This window comes from Lepidochelys olivacea, assembly GCF_965140295.1.
Source record: "Lepidochelys olivacea isolate rLepOli2 genome assembly, chromosome: 1".
NCBI classification, from domain to species: Eukaryota; Metazoa; Chordata; order Testudines; family Cheloniidae; genus Lepidochelys; species Lepidochelys olivacea.
In genome coordinates this window covers 59,893,569-59,912,164 of record NC_140411.1, presented here as the reverse complement: position 1 = coordinate 59,912,164, position 18,596 = coordinate 59,893,569, and the positions used below count along the sequence as shown (strand labels likewise).

General features: G+C 40.9%; 1 protein-coding gene across 4 annotated transcripts in view; it reads left to right on the top strand.

Annotated features, from left to right (window-relative positions):
• RB1 (RB transcriptional corepressor 1) overlaps positions 1–18,596 on the top strand; it is a 170,545-nt gene that overhangs the window by 50,763 nt on the left and 101,186 nt on the right. For all 4 annotated transcript variants that reach the window (XM_084610898.1, XM_084610897.1, XM_084610896.1 and 1 more), the window contains 4 exons: positions 2,414–2,491; positions 5,964–6,073; positions 7,431–7,508; positions 14,063–14,150. In XM_084610898.1, coding sequence (XP_084467024.1) covers positions 2,414–2,491; positions 5,964–6,073; positions 7,431–7,508; positions 14,063–14,150 — 354 coding nt within the window. The remainder of the gene's footprint in view (positions 1–2,413; positions 2,492–5,963; positions 6,074–7,430; positions 7,509–14,062; positions 14,151–18,596) is intronic.

Below are 18,596 nucleotides of genomic sequence, written 5' to 3'. Positions count from 1 at the left end.
AGCAAGGCATTTCTACCACTGATCAAAGATTCTTTCATCCAGATTCTCATAAACAACTCCACAGCAGCCCACTACATAAACAGAGAGGCGCAAGATCAGATCTATGTCAAGAAGCCACAGATCTGCAAGAATGGTGTATCCAGAATCATATCAATTTGATAGCTCTCCACCTCGCAGGGGAGAGCAGTGGCTTAGCAGACTCACTTAGTAGAAAAGTGACTGTCTCATGAGTGGAGTTAAATTATTCATTATTGGCCAAATCTTCTAAAGGTGGGAGGGTTTCTTCAGATAGATGTGTTGCTTCAAAGCATCTGTTTTGTTCTCAAGCGGGAAAGAGTCCGGGTTCTATAGTGGATGCTTTCATGATTTGCTGGTCATTCCATTTGACGTATGCCTTTCCTCTGCTTTTTCTAATTCCAGGGGTGTTAAGGAAGATAAGGCAAGGAGCTTGAGGTTATACTGATAGCTCCCACTTGTCCTGGCCAATTCTGGTTTTTGTAACTCCTGATTTTGTCCGATCATCAATTTATCATGCTTCTGTTTCAGTACAACATGATATTGCAGAACCACGGCTTAGTTTTTCACCCAAATCTAGCGTTACTTCATCTCATAGCTTGGGTGGTTTCTGGATGTCTTTATTAGGTAGAGAATATTCTTCAGAAGTACAGAATAGCTTACTTCAGAGCAGGAAATATTCTGCAAGAATTACATATACTTCAAAATGGAAGCATATCTCCTTATGGGTATTGTTGAAGGGTCACACCATTTCTCAGTGTTCTAGTCCAAAAATCTTAGGTTATTTGTAGTTAAAACATTCCAGTTTGGTTCTTCAATTAAGGTAGATTTGGCAGTGCTGTCAATTTTTCATCTACTTATAGAAGGTTTTGGTTTTCTCTCATCAGTAAGCAGATTTGAGAGACCTGTTTTTTTGTGTCCTTCTATAAAAAAAGATTGCTCCAACATGGGATTTAAATCTAGTGCTTCCCCCCTCTAATGGAACCCCCTTTTGAATACTTATCAATCTGTCCAATTCACTTCTAATCCGTGAAGGTGGCATTATTAGCAGCAATTACCTTAGCATGTAAGGTAAGTGAATTACAAGCATTAATGATTAACCTTCCTTACAGTTTTTCATATGGACAGGGTAACTATGAGATGTCATCCATCTTTTATTCCAAAAATATTGTTGACTTTCATATCAATTTCTTCTTTTACCAATTTTCTTTCCAAGACCTTGTTAGTCTCCAGCTGAAGCTAAATTACATACCTTGGATGTGAAAAGATTCATTGTTTTACTATCTGGGTAGAAATAAATCTTCCTGTAAAACTTCAAGATTTTTTATTGATTATGGTAATAAATCCCAGGGAATGGCTGCTTCATCTCAAAGACTTCATCTCAAAATGGGTATCTGATTATACTTGAAGTGCATATATTAAGTCTCCTTTCAAACATTTGAACTCGTTCTACCAGAGCAGAAGCGACTTCGGTATCATGTCAAAGTCAAGTACCAATACTGCAGACTTGCAGAGCAGTTGCCTGAACTTTAGCTCAGATGTTTACAAAACATTATTTGTTAGTGAGTGCTTCTAGTAGAAGTGCCCATTTTGGAAGGGTGGTTTTGCAATCTTTTCCCCTCTCCTTCCCGAAATAACTTTAGTTCCCATCTCCATTTGAGGTTACTTCTAGCTCATCACCAAAAGTGGGATCCATATGTGGAGTACAAAGGAGGAACGTCACTTTATCTAATAGTAACTGAATCTTCGAGATGTCTTCACATGTGGATCCCAATTCGCCCCCCTCCCTTCCCTGGAGCTTGGAGTCTTAAAATATTTTGGATTCTGAGCAGTGAAGAAACTGAGGGGCAGTTGGGGTCATTGCTCACTTTATGTCCTCGGGAGAGGGAGTGCAAGGACATGAAGTGTGAGCATGATTCTTACAGGATGGGGATAGTGGAAACACCAAGCTACTGTGCTGGGCCACTCGCACACTATGAATAGGACGCACATGTGACTCTTAAATAACCACAGTCACTATAAGGTAACTGCTCTTTTAATCAGCATATAAGCATGTAAGAGAGGGATACGATGAATATCTGCACAGTCTACTGTGGGCAGAAACTGAAGAGACTGGAGGTTGAAAGAGTACCATTATTTCTTTCCCCCCCAGTTTGACCCTTCATTTTTTTAGTGGTGGATATAGATGTTCACACAGTTTAGTAATTAACTTAAATCTTCAGCTGTGAGGATAGTGCTTTATTTCTGACTGAAGTTAAGTACTCTCTGAGGTAATTTAAGAATAGCTTATAATAAGCTTAGCACAGTCAATTTGTTTTGCTGGTGTCTTGTTTGTAAAAATAACGTATGTTTAGTACCTCTGTATATTGGTAATGTTATGCCATTTTGCTTTTTCCAGGTCAAAAATGTATATTTCACAAGCTTTATTCCATTTTTGAATTCTGTTGGTATTGTAACTTCAAATGGACTTCCAGAGGTAATTAGAGTAATTAAAAATAGTTAAATATACTGTGGTTCATTCTAAAATGTTTAAGATCACGTAAGTGTCCTTTCACTGTACTGCAGTTCCAGTGTCAACTTTAGAAGAAGCCTATAAATGGATTAAGGTGTGTTTCACAAGAAAAAGTGACTTAATAGGATTTCCAAAGTTCACAATAGGCCTTTTGTTTAAAAGTCATCTTAATATAGGATATACAGTTGTTTGTTAAATTTTATTTAAACTTTATTTTGAGAAGAGTAGCAAGTTCATCCCCAGGAAGCTCATTATTAAAGTACAATTTTAAACAATGCTTCATTCCTCTGATTTCAATAGGTTATTTACTTGTATTAATGCTACAGTAATATAAAGGCCACAAAATCAAGCGAATCTCTCTAGAAGTAATTCTACACCACCTCAGTTTTAAATTTAATTCAGCCTGGTTAATCTGCTCTTGGATATATAAATATTCTCAAGATTTAGGCCGTACTTTTGCAATTGACTAAACTGTGGACTGCTGTACCTCACAGAGAGCCCTCTTTACTTCATTGGAGCTCAGTGTGGGTGCAACAGTCTACCTACATGTGTTACAATTGCTGGACTGAGGCCTTAAGCAGTAAGCATTTATGAAGCATAAAATGTATTAACTTTTTTTTTTAAATTGGATTAAAAATGGCCTTTACACAGTTAAACCTACCACGAATCAATCTGTATTTGTGGCAAAGCTGGTAACTGGAAAACATTTTATTGAAGCTGTTGTATAAACCAGAATGTCCACAATTCCTGGCAGGCTATATTTTATTCAGGCTCTTAACAGGAATAAACAAAGCAAAAACATAAGACCCACTACAGACATCTTCTGTCTTGAGTTCGATGCCCACTACTTCTTTTATAGTCTTTACCAACAGTAAACTTACAAGAAAAACAAAAACAGTCCTTAAGCATAGGAGACTCATGCCTTCCAGCTCTGGCTGAACTTCCAGTCACGCTCAGGCAAAGTTAGCACACTACATAGATCCTAACTGACAGATTAATGCAGCCCACCTATCAAACAAATCCAGTTGTTTAACTTTTGCTAGTTCTGCATAAACCTCTCTCACACAGAATTTTAACATCAAAACCACCTGAAAAACATTATCTCCCAAACTCTGTGGATGAGAATCGTATGCGATGGTAACTTCAAATTACTGCAAGATTACAAATTCTACCTTCTTTAAAAATACCATCACAGGATTCTCACTCTTCCAGAGTGAGGAACTCCAGAGATACCCCAAAATAAAGGACTATACATAGTGCAATAGGCAGTGGTCAAATGTAGGCCTGAACAAAACTAGCAACAAATATTTCTCTCAGAATTTTCAGCCTTAGTTGTGATCAGTGTGAAAAGACCTAGTAGCATATGTCATTCAGTTTGATTACAAGAAACTTAACTCATTAGCATAAATAGCCATTAGCATTGGATATAGATATATTTAGACTAAAATTCCTTTTTTAAAAGTAAGCAAAACTACCTGGGCTTGATGATGATAATGTTTAAATCCCCCTATAAGTGTGCATGTGACATTCATACTGACGTGATAAATATGGGCGTTGGAGGTGAATTCACACAGCTGCTGTTTTTGGTAAAGATTTGTGCTTGGTGAACAAGGTGGTAGCAGTGGCAGCAGCTGACTGGTTTATGTTCTGAGGCTGATTTTCTGAAATGGAGAAGAAATCTATTTTTAAAAAAACCCTTAATTTTCAGAAAATTGTGGGGTAGTAAACACTTTCCTGCCAAAAGACAAATGTTGAACAAGTTATGAACATACTGTATGAAAGGAGGGAGTTATAATGGAACTCGGAAGATAATCTGGCTAGAGTAAAACATATCCTTTATCCCCACGATTATATAATTGTGTTACAGCTGAGATTTGCCTGGTGTGGCTGATAGTGGAGATGAGAATTAAAAGTGGCGCTAAGCATTCCAGTCTTGAGACTGGCTGGGCGTATCTCAGCCTCACATACAGCTTAGGTTTGGTCTCCACTCAAATTATATTGTGATAGCTACATTGGTCAGGGGTGTGCAAAAAATGCACCCGTGACTGACATAGCTGTGCTGATAAACCCATACAAGCCACTATGTTGATGGAAGAATGCTTCTGTGGACATAGCTGTGTCACTCAGGGAGACGGTGTCCCTACAGCAACAGAAAAACTACTTCTATTGATGTAAGCTGTGTCTATACTAGGAGGCTATGTTGTCATTGATGTTTACACTGTGGAGCCTTAGCTTTAGATTGGTCTGTCTTCTATGTTACCTGGGGATTACCAGAGCACAGCAGCAGTCTGGGCATACATCCTGCTTCCAGTATGCTGAAGGGTATGATGCGGGAAGGTGCCATAGAGTCACCACAACTCACTCTATGCCACCTGTGAGCATCCTCTGATAGCTGGCTAAAATGGGTTTATGGGCATACGAGAGCAGTGCAAAAACTGGAGTGAGGGCCAATATCGGGCCAGTAACTTTAAACCCTCCTCCTCCCCCAGCTCCTATGTTCATGCTCAGTTTAAAAAAAAAATACAAAAACAAAAAAACTGCAGTTTTTAAGCTTCATAAACATATTGCATATAATTGCCTAGGGATTTTTTTTAAAGAAATAAGACAAGGTCATGCAGTGGAGAGATCTAATAGCTGCTAGAAAATCTGCTCTTGGGTCTTGATTTCAAACTTCCTGGCCTCTAAGGCACCAGTGCATTCTGGAGCTCCAAATCTAAGAAGTTGGGAGATTTGAATTGAATCGTGATTGCCTCTTTACCTATCCAGCCAGACCCTGCTCTCACAGCACAGAGCTCCAGATATGTAGAAAGGTTGTCCCAGGAGTCAGTGTTTTTAAAAAATTCCACTTATTTGTAGGCACACCACTCCCACTCTCTAAAAGACTTGGCCCATTTCAATGAAATTTCAGCTATTTTCAGGGCTCCAGGAGAAATTTCTGAGGAATTGTGGGCTCCAAACTTGAATTTTTCCATCTTGTAATAGGCTGCTGTGGGGGCGGGGGGCAGGACCAGTGGCATCAGCTGCCAGATCCTGGCGACTGCTGCTAGGAGCCGCCGGAGCAGCAGCTGCTCCGGCTGACCCAGGGGCTGCTGCTTGGACAATCCCTGGGGCCAGCTGCCAGGGGCTGCCCAAGCAATGGCTGGTGTTGCGGTCCCTGAGGCCCCCTGAGCAGCTGGCCCCCGGGTCAGCCACACTGGCTGATGCACAAGTCACAGAAAGTCATGGAATCCGTGACTTCTGCGACCTTGGTGACAGACAGAGCCCTAATTATATCTACAGTGAAATGCCTTGAGACTTACGAGAGATTTGTGTCAAAATAAATTAAATATCTATATTAAAGTAGAGAATGAAACATTCCTCTCCCTAGTTCATGAATACAATATTCAATACCTTGTCAAAATGGATCCTATAAGAATAAAACTTCCACACTTTTTAGGTTGAGGATCTCTCAAGACAATATGAAGAGCTTTACCTGAAAAATAAAGATATAGACGCACGATTATTTCTGGATAATGATGAAACTTTGCAGCGTAATCACACAGAATGGTAACACTCTCTTCTTAATTCTTTTTACTCCTATATGATATATAAAGGTAGCCTAAAAGGTTTTACTGTTCTGACTGGTCACTTTTTACACTGGAAATTCAGGTCTTGTCTAGCCTAAAAGTCTTTTTTTTTTTTCTTTTTCTTTTTTTTTTCAGTATTGTTAGTCAGGTAACACATTTTTAATCACCTGTCCTGGTCGGTCTAAACTAAGTGCTAACTGATATTTAAAAACATGTTAACTAATTATTTTAACATTGCTTATTTTCCCATTCTACACAAGTCCTTGGAGTCATAAGTGCAAGTTGAGCAATTGAGAGAGGAATGGATTCTCAGGGCTTGTCTACACTGACCCACAGTTTGGCCTACAGGAGTGAGTGCACACCAAAGTGCTGCACTGTGACTCCTCCATGTGGACTCTGCAGGCATGAGTTTTAGTTCATGCTCGCAGCGCCCACAGCCCGAGAGTTATAGTGCAGCACTTCAGTGTGCACTGTTATTTACACCATCCCTAAGATGAACTGCAGGGCAGTGTAGACAAAACCTTTAGTTACACTGTCTCAGACTTCAGAGTAACAGCCGTGTTAGTCTGTATTCGCAAAAAGAAAAGGAGGACTTGTGGCACCTTAGAGACTAACCAATTTATTTGAGCATGAGCTTTCGTGAGCTACAGCTCACTTCATCGGATGCATACCGTGGAAACTGCAGCAGACCTGATGATCACTTTAGATAAGCTATTACCAGCAGGACAGTGGGGTGGGAGGAGGTATTGTTTCATATTCTCTGTGTGTATATAAAGTCTGCTGCAGTTTCCACGGTATGCATCCGATGAAGTGAGCTGTAGCTCACGAAAGCTCATGCTCAAATAAATTGGTTAGTCTCTAAGGTGCCACAAGTATTCCTTTCTTTTTGTCTCAGACTTGTTAGTTAACTCCTGTTGAACTTCAGTGGTTAATGTTTTGGAGAAAGGACATCTTTAAAGGTTCAGCACTTCTGTTCCTTCATTGAAGGTGTGAGAGCTTGCAATATGCATCCTGTAAAGCAGTGGGTGTGCCTGAAGAATGCCCTGGTTTAACTAAATGGTCTAAATTGACATAGTTAAGCCAGGGAAAACCCTTAATACAGCTGCACATAAAGAATTTAAACCAGTTTTTTATCTACCGTATTTAGCTTAAATCAGTAATTTACAGACAATAAAAAATGGGAGCTGCTGGATACTGAGCTCTCCTGAAAATCTTGTGCACAGTTTTGTTTTTTCCAGCAGCTTTAAAAAGTCATTTTAGAAAACCTCTTTTTAATTGAGACTTGCTATATTCAAAGATCAGTACTCTATAAGGTTTTGCTTTTCCCCCTTCTACAGCTTACAGTTGGAACGAACACCAAGGAAAAACAACCCAGATGAAGAGCTTAATCTTATACTTCCACAGACTCCAGTTCGGTATGAAGTATTTTAAAAAGTTGCATACATTTGTTTTTACTTGAACTGGAATTTTCTAAAAATTGTTGAACTGAACAATGTAGCAGTTCTGATTCTAAGATCACTTTAAAACACCTGGAAGGTGCTGACAGCCTCCTGAGAAGTGCTGAGTGCCTTCAACTCCTATTTCCCTTGAAATCCATGGGAGTTGAGACCACTTGGGCAGCTTTGAGTACATTTCAGGTTTGGTACCCTAAATATAAAGGGAGCATGAGTTATATGTGTAAAATAGATCAGTGTGCCTGAAAGTATGAAAATGAACTTCCTTAAATGTGCTGCTCATTATCTCATTCTCTGCATCACTGAAGTGCATTTTAATAAAACATTTTCTTCCATGCTTGCTGTGTAAAGATTTGACTCTTTAGTATTCTGTGGGGAGAGAATTTAAAGAATCATACACTTACTACTTTCATTTTCACATACTAGTAAAGATACTGCACTGACAAGAAATAAATTCTTGCTACTCTTTACTGTTGCAGAACCTATATTGTTGTGGGAGAGAAACTGGAGACTCTAGGTTTGCACATCTGGAATAAAATGTAACTAAAAGCGAATTGAAGAATCTTTATTACTTATTACGATTTTCTAACCAGAAAGAACTCAGCTTGACTTTCAGTTCTCAGGTCTAGTTGGCAGTTTTGTGAGTTAGACTGTCTCTTTATTTATAAACTCAGCATATTTAGTAAGGAAGCCATTGACAGACAAACTTCATGATGCCATTTGTGTAATCACTTTTCAAATTACAACAGCATTTTAAAACAAACTACAGGGCTTGTGAAAGGCTAAGATTCACGTCCATGAAGCCTGGAATCTTTGGTCCACAGAAACAGATACAAGATAGGCAGCAGTAGCAGTCCAAGCCTGCACAAAGCTTTGCTGATGTGCTTCTACTCTGACTTGCCAAGAACCGTTCTAGGAGTAAAGGGGGAAGTTGAGACTTTATGCCTATTCAGTCCTTTGCCTCTCTTCTCAAACTACCAGACGGGTGCCAGCTGACAGTTATACAGACCTGGTCACTTGTCCACTAGGAACTGGCCAGGGACCAGCAACTCATTTTGCATAGACTACATAACTGCCAGCAGATGGCAGTAAACTTTTGGTCACTTATGTCCCAGAAGTGATTGTATGCAACTAACTGATGGCTCATAAGGCTTATTATGAAAACTTGGTGTTTACTTTTAAACTTACACACTGTCAAGTAGAGAGAATCTACAGTATCTGAGCCAAAGCCCATTAAAGTCAGGGGGAGTCTTTCCATTAACTTTAATGGCTTTTGTATCAGGCCCTTTGGGTAGTGTATTGAAAAATAGCTTTACCTAGGGGATATCTGGGTTTAAATACTAGGTAAGGGCATAATAACACTGAGTTGTCTGGTTTCATTCTAGTCCTTTCATATAACAGCTCCTGTACTGCTTCTTCCCATCCATGCTTTTTTTTTTTTTAAAAAAAAGTCTGTTAGAGAAACTCAGATCAAAATTTTTAAAGTGGCAGAAGAAAAAGCAGTTCTCCCTAGAGTGCCATGACCCACGTAATCAGGCACTCATATAAGTCTGTTCTGTCTGTGAATAAAAGCCCCCATCTCTATTTACTCAGCTAATGAGAATTTTCTTTAACCCCAGAGAGATACTAATCAGAGATCCATTTGGGACAACTCTAACCAGTGGGAATTGAAAAGCGTTTTTAATAGGGTGCATAAAAAGAGATCTCTGAAAGTGGGAAGCATGAGGGAACAATGCCATAAGGTCTTACAGCATGCCAGGACCCCCCGAAGCTTGCTTTCTCAGCAAGTGTTGAAAGTTGTCCCGATGTGGCCATTTACCAGATCTGTCTTGACAAAAGCAGTTGAGGCCTCAGCCTGTGTAAGAGCCAGAAGAACTTAAGCACGAGATATGAGGGACCGTTTGTGGCTAGGAAAAAGGGATATGAAGAACTTCATGTTAAGCAAGCTAGCTAAATTCACTGTCATATGTTGTAAACCCTCTGTGTTATCCAATATCTCTTATGTCCTGAATATACATGAAGGCTGATCAAGGGTGGAGGAGTAAGATAATAAGTTTCATTACTGTTCGACTGAAATTTGTGGAGTTGTTACATTTGCTTCCTCTTCATGTAATTTTAATTGGTTAAAACAAATATACAAACAAAGCTATTGTTCAAATTTACTTATGTCACTCAACAAACAATAATGAGAGAAAAAAAAACAGAGATGGAACTGTACCCATGTGGGCTCATGCTCTAACTTCTTAGCCACTCTGGTACCTATGTAAATTTAATGGCTGGGCATACCCAATCCTCTTTCTGTTCCTGTTTTATAAACAATGAGACTAAGGACTTTCGATTTAAAGAACCTTAGACAGTCTGCCAGGCTTAAAAAGGATTTGATAAATAGGGGTAAATTATTAACCAAATATTCCACTTTATTAATAGGTATTTTATATGGCTAGTTTTATTTTGCATATTTTAAGTCATGAACAAGCTTCAGTTCTGTTTACTAACCTTACTTGAGTGCACACATGGCAAAACAGCTGTACAAATTATCTATACATTGTTGGAGTATAATTTGACCACACTAGTCTGTCATTCATTAGAAGGTTGTGCATACCCAGATGCCTATTTATACCATTCTGAGCGAGCGTGCTTATCTCAGGTCACTAACATGCTTTTTACAGCATAATCTTTTTTTACCCAATGCCATAACACCTACCACAATGATTGTTAGTACTGGCAACAATTTGATGATGCTGTATGTTTAATATATTTACGTTTAAAAATTGGGGAGAAAACAAACTTTACAATACATTCATTTCAGAACCTAATAGAATCATAGAATATCAGGGTTGGAAGGGACCTCAGGAGGTCATCTAGTCCAACCCCCTGCTCAAAAGCAGGACCCATACCCAATTAAATCATCCCAGCCAGGGCTTTGTCAAGCCTGACCTTAAAAACTTCTAAGGAAGGAGATTCCACCACCTCCCTAGGCAATGCATTCCAGTGTTTCACCACCCTCCTAGTGAAAAAGTTTTTCCTAATATCCAACCTAAACCTCCCCCACTGCAACTTGAGACCATCGCTCCTTGTCCTGTCCTCTTCCACCGCTGAGAATAGTCTAGAACCATCCTCTCTGGAACTACCTCTCAGGTAGTTGAAAGCAGCTATCAAATCCCCCCTCATTCTTCTCTTCTGAAGACTAAACAATCCCAGTTCCCTCAGCCTCTCCTCATAACTCATGTGTTCCAGACCCCTAATCATTTTTGTTGCCCTTTGCTGGACTCTCTCCAATTTATCCACATCCTTCTTGTAGTGTTGGGCCCAAAACTGGACACAGTACTCCAGATGAGGCCTCACCAATGTCAAATAGAGGGGGACGATCACGTCCCTCGATCTGCTCGCTATGCCCCTACTTATACATCCCAAAATGCCATTGGCCTTCTTGGCAACAAGGGCACACTGCTGGCTCATATCCAGCTTCTCGTCCACTGTCACCCCTAGGTCCTTTTCCGCAGAACTGCTGCCTAGCCATTCGGTCCCTAGTCTGTAGCTTTGCATTGGGTTCTTCCATCCTAAGTGCAGGACCCTGCACTTATCCTTATTGAACCTCATCAGATTTCTTTTGGCCCAATCCTCCAATTTGTCTAGGTCCTTCTGTATCCTATCCTTCCCCTCCAGTGTATCTACCACTCCTCCCAGTTTAGTATCATCCGCAAATTTGCTGAGAGTGCAATCCACACCATCCTCCAGATCATTTATGAAGATATTGAACAAAACCGGCTCCAGGACCAACCCCTGGGGTACTCCACTTGACACTGGCTGCCAACTAGACATGGAGCCATTGATCACTACCCGTTGAGCCCGACAATCTAGCCAACTTTCTACCCACCTTATAGTGCATTCATCCAGCCCATACTTCCTTAACTTGCTGACAAGAATACTGTGGGAGACCATGTCAAAAGCTTTGCTAAAGTCAAGATACAATACATCCACTGCTTTCCCTTCATCCACAGAACCAGTAATCTCATCATAGAAGGCGATTAGATTAGTCAGGCATGACCTTCCCTTGGTGAATCCATGCTGACTGTTCCTGATCACTTTCCTCTCATGTAAGTGCTTCAGGATTGATTCTTTGAGGACCTGCTCCATGATTTTTCCGGGGACTGAAGTGAGGCTTACTGGCCTGTAGTTCCCAGGATCCTCCTCCTTCCCTTTTTTAAAGATTGGCACTACATTAGCCTTTTTCCAGTCATCCGGGACTTCCCCTGTTCGCCACGAGTTTTCAAAGATAATGGCCAATGGCTCTGCAATCACAGCTGCCAGTTCCTTTAGCACTCTCGGATGCAACTCATCCGGCCCCATGGACTTGTGCACGTCCAGTTTTTCTAAATAGTCCCTAACCACCTCTTTTTCCACAGAGGGCTGGCCATCTATTCCCCATGTTGTGATGCCCAGCACAGCAGTCTGGGAGCTGACCTTGTTCATGAAGACAGAGGCAAAAAAAGCATTGAGTACATTAGCTTTTTCCACATCCTCCGTCACTAGGTTGCCTCCCTCATTCATTAAGGGGCCCACACTTTCCTTGGCTTTCTTCTGTTTGCCAACATACCTGAAGAAACCCTTCTTGTTACTCTTAACATCTCTCGCTAGCTGCAGCTCCAGGTGCGATTTGGCCCTCCTAATTTCATTCCTACGTGCCCGAGCAATATTTTTATACTCTTCCCTGGTCCCTAATAGTCTTCCCTAATAGTTTCTCAGGAATATAGTGATGTGGAAATATAAACTACTGACACTTGTCAAGCTGCTTAGTAGATCTTGAGGATAAATTGTTAAATCAATCATACGTTTGTTCTTTTAAATTTTTTTTTAAAATCACCTGTAAAACCATAAATAGAAAATACAAGCTACATAAAGGCATTTTTCTGAAATATAGCATGCTGTAGAAGGTTTGCATGTCAGTACTCTTAGATTTAATTCATGTTGTCTATGTGCCTCAGATCTATATGATGTGCATATATTATCAGGCAGGAGGATGTATGTAACACCCCTAAAATCTGGAAATGTGAGATGGTCAGGCATTAATGCGCACAAAGAAACACCTGCCTTGTCTGACAGGATCATTTTTAACCATTAAAAACAAGTAGCAGTTCCATCACCATCCCTGCAACCACATGCTATGTGAGAGGAGTCCTTATTCCCGCATTAGGGCTGGGCTTCCCGAAGGGAAACCATTTTTAATTTAGTGTAACAAGAGCTAGCCTCTTGGGGTGCTTTTAATTTCATCATTTTTTCTGGAAGGAGCAGGAGGATCCTATGTATTGTCACTACCGTTTAAACATTATCAATCTTTAAAGACAAAAGGCCTCATAGTTACATGGGGTAGTTTTTTACAGCTTTCTAAGCTAAGGCATTGGACTTGAACCAATGGACAGCATCTGCGTGGGTTTGAAATCCATTTTTGGCAAGAAACCTATCGGCATGAGTGTAAGAGCCTAAATAGGTGGTGGGGTTTTTGCTTTCACCTTTTGTGTCTGTAAAAACAGGTCTAACAAGACAATTTCTGGAGAATTTTTTGTTATGTAAAGTCTCTGAAAAGGAGGAAAATGTGTAAACTTGTAAATAACTCAGATAATATTTTAAACTTTTTAATCAAAATAGTGATAAGGGATTCTGCTCACTTTTCCTAATAAGAAAACAAAGTTAAATATTGGTAGAGTTGTGCATCCCAATATTTAATATCTTCATTTAATTTAATCAGCTCATCTTCATGACCCATGTTATGTAATACTACAAATCCTAACTTGTGAATTATCTTAAAATGCATCTGGTCTAGCTAGAGCGATGGAAGGTGGGAGTGGGACTTCCAGACACATAGAGCCTTCTTAATAAAACAGGAAGGAGGAGTGGTTTCAGGTTTAATGTGGCCACTTTCTGATTTTGAGTCTGTAGAATGAAAAGACATGTATTTAATGCACTTTGTTGGCTATTGGCCTGCCTAGGGGAGTGATGGTGGTGGTCATGATATAGAAACAAACGTTCTCCTCCAAAATATCTGTGTCAAAATTCTGTAATTTCTTATGACACTGCAAACCTGACAGTACAATGCAGATTTAATTTTAGTTCCTGGATCTATAGATGATGCTACAGCTATTTTTTGTAGATAAGAGTAAAGAGAAAAATGTTTTAATTTACAAAACCTCAGTTTTAATTATAATTTGGTGCTATTTGCACATCTTGTTTGCTGATATTAATGTTTAGCTTGTTATCGTTCTGTTGTTACTTTACTTTGTTGATGTGATGGGGATGTGGTGGTGGTGATGAATATTCATAACTTAAATCAAAGAAGTGTAGTTAATTTCCCCATCAGCTTGATTTATTACTGAGTTAGTTATGTATTGATTTGTTCTGTTTATAGAGTTGCTGTGTGCATTTCAGTAAACTGTGTCAGGGAACAATTGGAAAATTCTTTCCTGATATTGAAGGTGTACAAAATAAGTGTTTAACATATTTTATTACATTTTTTTCAGGGCTGCAATGAATACTATCCAGCAGTTGATGATGATTTTAAATTCAGCAAGTGATAAACCATCAGATAATCTCATCTCATATTTTAATGTAAGTGACTAGGTTTTTTTTAACTAGAGTAAACATTTCTGAGGAAGTACCTATACAATTATATCCTTTGGATTATCAACCAAATAAATAGCATGTGTTCTTTACTAAAGGTGACCTAGAAAGGACTTCTTAAAAATAGTGGGGATTGTGCCCTCATTTTCTTTTTTATGGTTTATAAAGGTGTGCAAGACATTTTTTTTCTGCTTAATTTTTATCTTAGAAATATCAAGAATGTCAACTCTGATCTTTGTAGTTGTTGATGGAGGATCAGTTCAAGATTTGTTTCAAATATCCTAATATTCAGTGCATTGTGAAAACAACAAGGACACAGGAATGCAACAGCTCTTGTACCTACCATAAGTTATGAATATAAGATCTTTAGTACACATCTTAAGGACTCATGACAGTTTAAACATGTGTTAGTACTGTTCTTTGAAAGAGAACTTGTCTGTATGTGAATTTTACAAGCACGTAACAACTTGTTGATATTTTGCTGGAAATCTTATGGTCCTTCAACTACACTAAGATTCCTTTGTTTAGGGGGGAAAAAGCCAAATCTGTATTGCTAGAGGCTGTATAATGAACAGGAGACAGGTCCTGATTCAGTAAGATATTTAGGGTTTATGTACATGGGAGGGAACGGAGAGCCAGGAATAGCTAATGGTGAATAGCTACTGTTCACTAACTCCCCATGTGGACACACTTATTCTGCAGTAAGAGGACCTTTGTGCAATTTAGATTAGGAAGTAGATTAAGCTAAAGCGCACAAAGGTACGCTTATTGTGGAATAAGTGTCCACATGGGGAGTTGCTGCAAAATGGCTCTTGTGCTTTAAATTTATAATCTACTTTTCACTAATTTCGCCTTGAATTCCCCTTGTGGACAAGGTGTTAAGTATGTACCTATCTTAAAGCACTTAAGTAGTCCCATTGACTTTGTGTGAGTAGTTCCAATGTTTAGAGTTAAGTATGTGCTAAGAGGCTGTCATAGAGTGCACTTGCCTCCAGACTGGCACCTCCTCCTTGCTGTGCTGGGAATTGGGTAGAGGCTCATGCCCCCATCCACGGTCTGCACACCGTCACTCCTCTGCAATCTGCCTGCAATCTCTCTCATAGCATCAGGAACCGCAGCATCCTCTTCACGGCTTGGCCCTCCAGCTGTGTTACTATCCATGTCCTGTCCCGTTCTCCCCTTCCCCCACCCCCCTCTTCTGGGGAGTTTAGCTCCTAGTCCAGTCAGTTCCCCAGTAGTCACTGCAGTCAGTTGTCCTGCCAGTGTGGGGTAGATGCCCTGTCACAGATGCTTTTTGCTGAATCAGGCTGTAGTTAGTGGATATTGCTGAGGATAAAAATATGACCACCTCCTAATCTCCCGTAAAGATTCAGAACTACTTCTTTGTGTAATACCCTATGGCTTCGCCACTGTAGGTGTGCTTGCATCCCTGACTGCTGATCAGAGAACTTCAGTAGCAGTGTCCGTTATGCCTGCATATGCATGCCCTTGCCTTGTGCCTTGCCACGAGGCTGGTCAGCATGTGTGGGCTAACCCCACTCAGTTCCTTCTCAACCACCCCTGACTAGAGATGGAGTTACTGGCATTCTGTTAGCGACTGTTACCTTGTGCTTTCTTTCTAGAGCTTAGTTTTTAGTAGTAGTTAGTCTAATATCTTTTATTTTTGACATGTTCCCCCCAAATAGTTTTTTCTTCCCACCCTTTCCATTGGGGACCCATCCTCCCCACAACGGGGTATGCCAGATTCTCTGGGCTTCAAGAAGTGCCTTTCCTGCAACAAGGCTATTCCTGTTGCACACATGCACTCATGGTACATTCGTTGCCTCGGGGAAGGACACATTCCTCAAAAGTACACTCTCTGCCAGCAGCTTAGACTTCAGTCTCGCAAGGATAGAGAGCTAGGGCAGAAGATCATATTTATGGAGGCAGCTCTCAGACCATCTCTGGACCTGCTCAAAGACTCTCCATGTAGATGTAAGTCTTCTCCATAGCCCTCAACATCCAAGGGCCATTGGGTTAAGAAATCAGCCGCCGACCCCTCTTATAAGTTGAAAAAGAGAGCAGGAAGTCCCCACCATGAGCTAGCCACAAACAATCCCCGGCATGCTCAATATCCTGGGTACCATCGGCACTGAGACAGACCAAGCCCGGTACCCACAGCCCAAGGAAGACTACAGCGGCAGGCAGAGATACCTCTGGAGGAAGTCAAGGATATGCACCATAAGTTCCTGAACATCCTGCACACATCTTCCTCCTCAAAAGTGGTCCTCCCTATCAATAAAGCCCTTATTGATCTCGCAAGAACCATATGGCAGATCCCAGCATCAGTCGCATTGACTTGCAAGTGAGCAGACAAAAAGTACTGTGTCCTGGCCAGAGAAACAGAGTTCCTTTTCTTCAGCCCTCCACCTAACTCCATTGTGGTGGATGCTGTCAATTCTTGTGGCCATGAACACCACATGAAGTCCATGCCCTATGATAGGGACTGGAAGCATCTGGACATATTTGGGAGGAAGGCATACTTCTCGGCCATGGTTCAGTTTTGAATTGCCAACTTCCAAGTACCTGTGGTGAAATAAGAGTATGGGAATTACTTGAAACTGAACAGTTTTATTGAGCAGCTGCCCAAGTCGCATCACAAACAATTTAAGGCCATCATCCAAGAAGGTTTCAGAGTAACAGCTGTGTTAGTCTGTATTTGCAAAAAGAAAAGGAATACTTGACACCTTAGAGACTAACCAATTTATTTGAGCATAAGCTTTCATGAGATACAGCTCACTTCATCGGATCCATACTGTGGAGAGTGTAGAAGATCTTTTTATACACACAAAGCATGAAAAAATACCTCCCCCCACCCCACTCTCTTGCTGGTAATAGCTTATCTAAAGTGACCACTCTCCTTACAATGTGTATGATAATCAAGGCGGGCCATTTCCAGCACAAATCCAGGGTTTAACAAGAACGTCGGGGGTGGGGGGGTAGGAAAAAACAAGGGGAAATTAGGTTACCTTGCATAATGACTTAGCCACTCCCAGTCTCTATTCAAGCCTAAGTTAATTATATCCAATTTGCAAATGAATTCCAATTCAACCGTTTCTCGCTGGAGTCTGGATTTGAAGTTTTTTTGTTGTAATATCGCAACTTTCATGTCTGTAATCGCGTGACCAGAGAGATTGACGTGTTCTCCGACTGGTTTATGAATGTTATAATTCTTGACGTCTGATTTGTTTCCATTTATTCTTTTACTTAGAGACTGTCCAGTTTGACCAATGTACATGGCAGAGGGGCATTGCTGGCACATGATGGCATATATTACATTGGTGGATGTGCAGGTGAACGAGCCTCTGCTAGTGTGGCTGATGTTATTAGGCCCTGTGATGGTGTTCCCTGAATAGATATGTGGGCACAGTTTGCAACGGGCTTTGTTGCAAGGATAGGTTCCTGGGTTATGTCTGTTGTGTGGTGTGGTTGCTGGTGAGTATTTTGCTTCAGGTTGGGGGCTGTCTGTAGGCAAGGACTGGCCTGTCTCCCAAGATTTGTGAGAGTGTTGGGTCATCCTTCAGGATAGGTTGTAGATCCTTGATAATGCGTTGGAGGGGTTTTAGTTGGGAGCTGAAGGTGACGGCTAGTGGCGTTCTGTTATTTTCTTTGTTAGGCCTGTCCTGTAGTGGTGACAGGAAGGGTAACTAGTGGCAAAGACATTGCTACCATGTGCCCTTGACGTTGTCAATACTGCAGCCAGATCCATTTCCACATGGTGGTGATGAACTGTGCCTCGGGTTTCCTGAAGGAGGTGCAGGTAACCATGGAAGATGTTCCCTTTGAGGGCACTAAGCTCTTTGTGGAGAAAACTGATGTCTCACTTCACTCTCTGAAGGATTCTCAAGCACCTTCCATTTGCTACACTCTGGGACAAAAGAGAAAATTTAGTCCACAGCCCCAGCATAAGCCATGCACTTCCCAATACCCAGCTCAATGATACGAAGAGCCACAGAGGAAGAAAACAAAATTCTCCAGATGAAAACATCCAGCCAGTAATCTTTCTTGTACTAGCCTTCCCCATCCAAACATCAATTTTGACATAGAATCATAGAATATCAGGGTTGGAAGGGACCCCTGAAGGTCATCTAGTCCAATCCCCTGCTCGAAGCAGGACCAATTCCCAGTTAAAACATGTTGGTCAAGGTGCCAGTAGACCACTCCCTACAACTGCTACATCCGACCATTGCTAATCCACCCATTTTGCCGCCGTCTGGTAGTGTTGTGCAGTACCGGGGGTGCATAATATTGGACCGATGGGTCCTAGAGATCATTCGCCTGGGGTACTCTATCCATTTTACGCCCTTCTTCCTCCACAACACCCTTCCATGTCCCTCTTCAGGGATCCTTCTCATGAGAGTTTACTATGAGAAGAAGTAGACAGTCTCCTCCAGT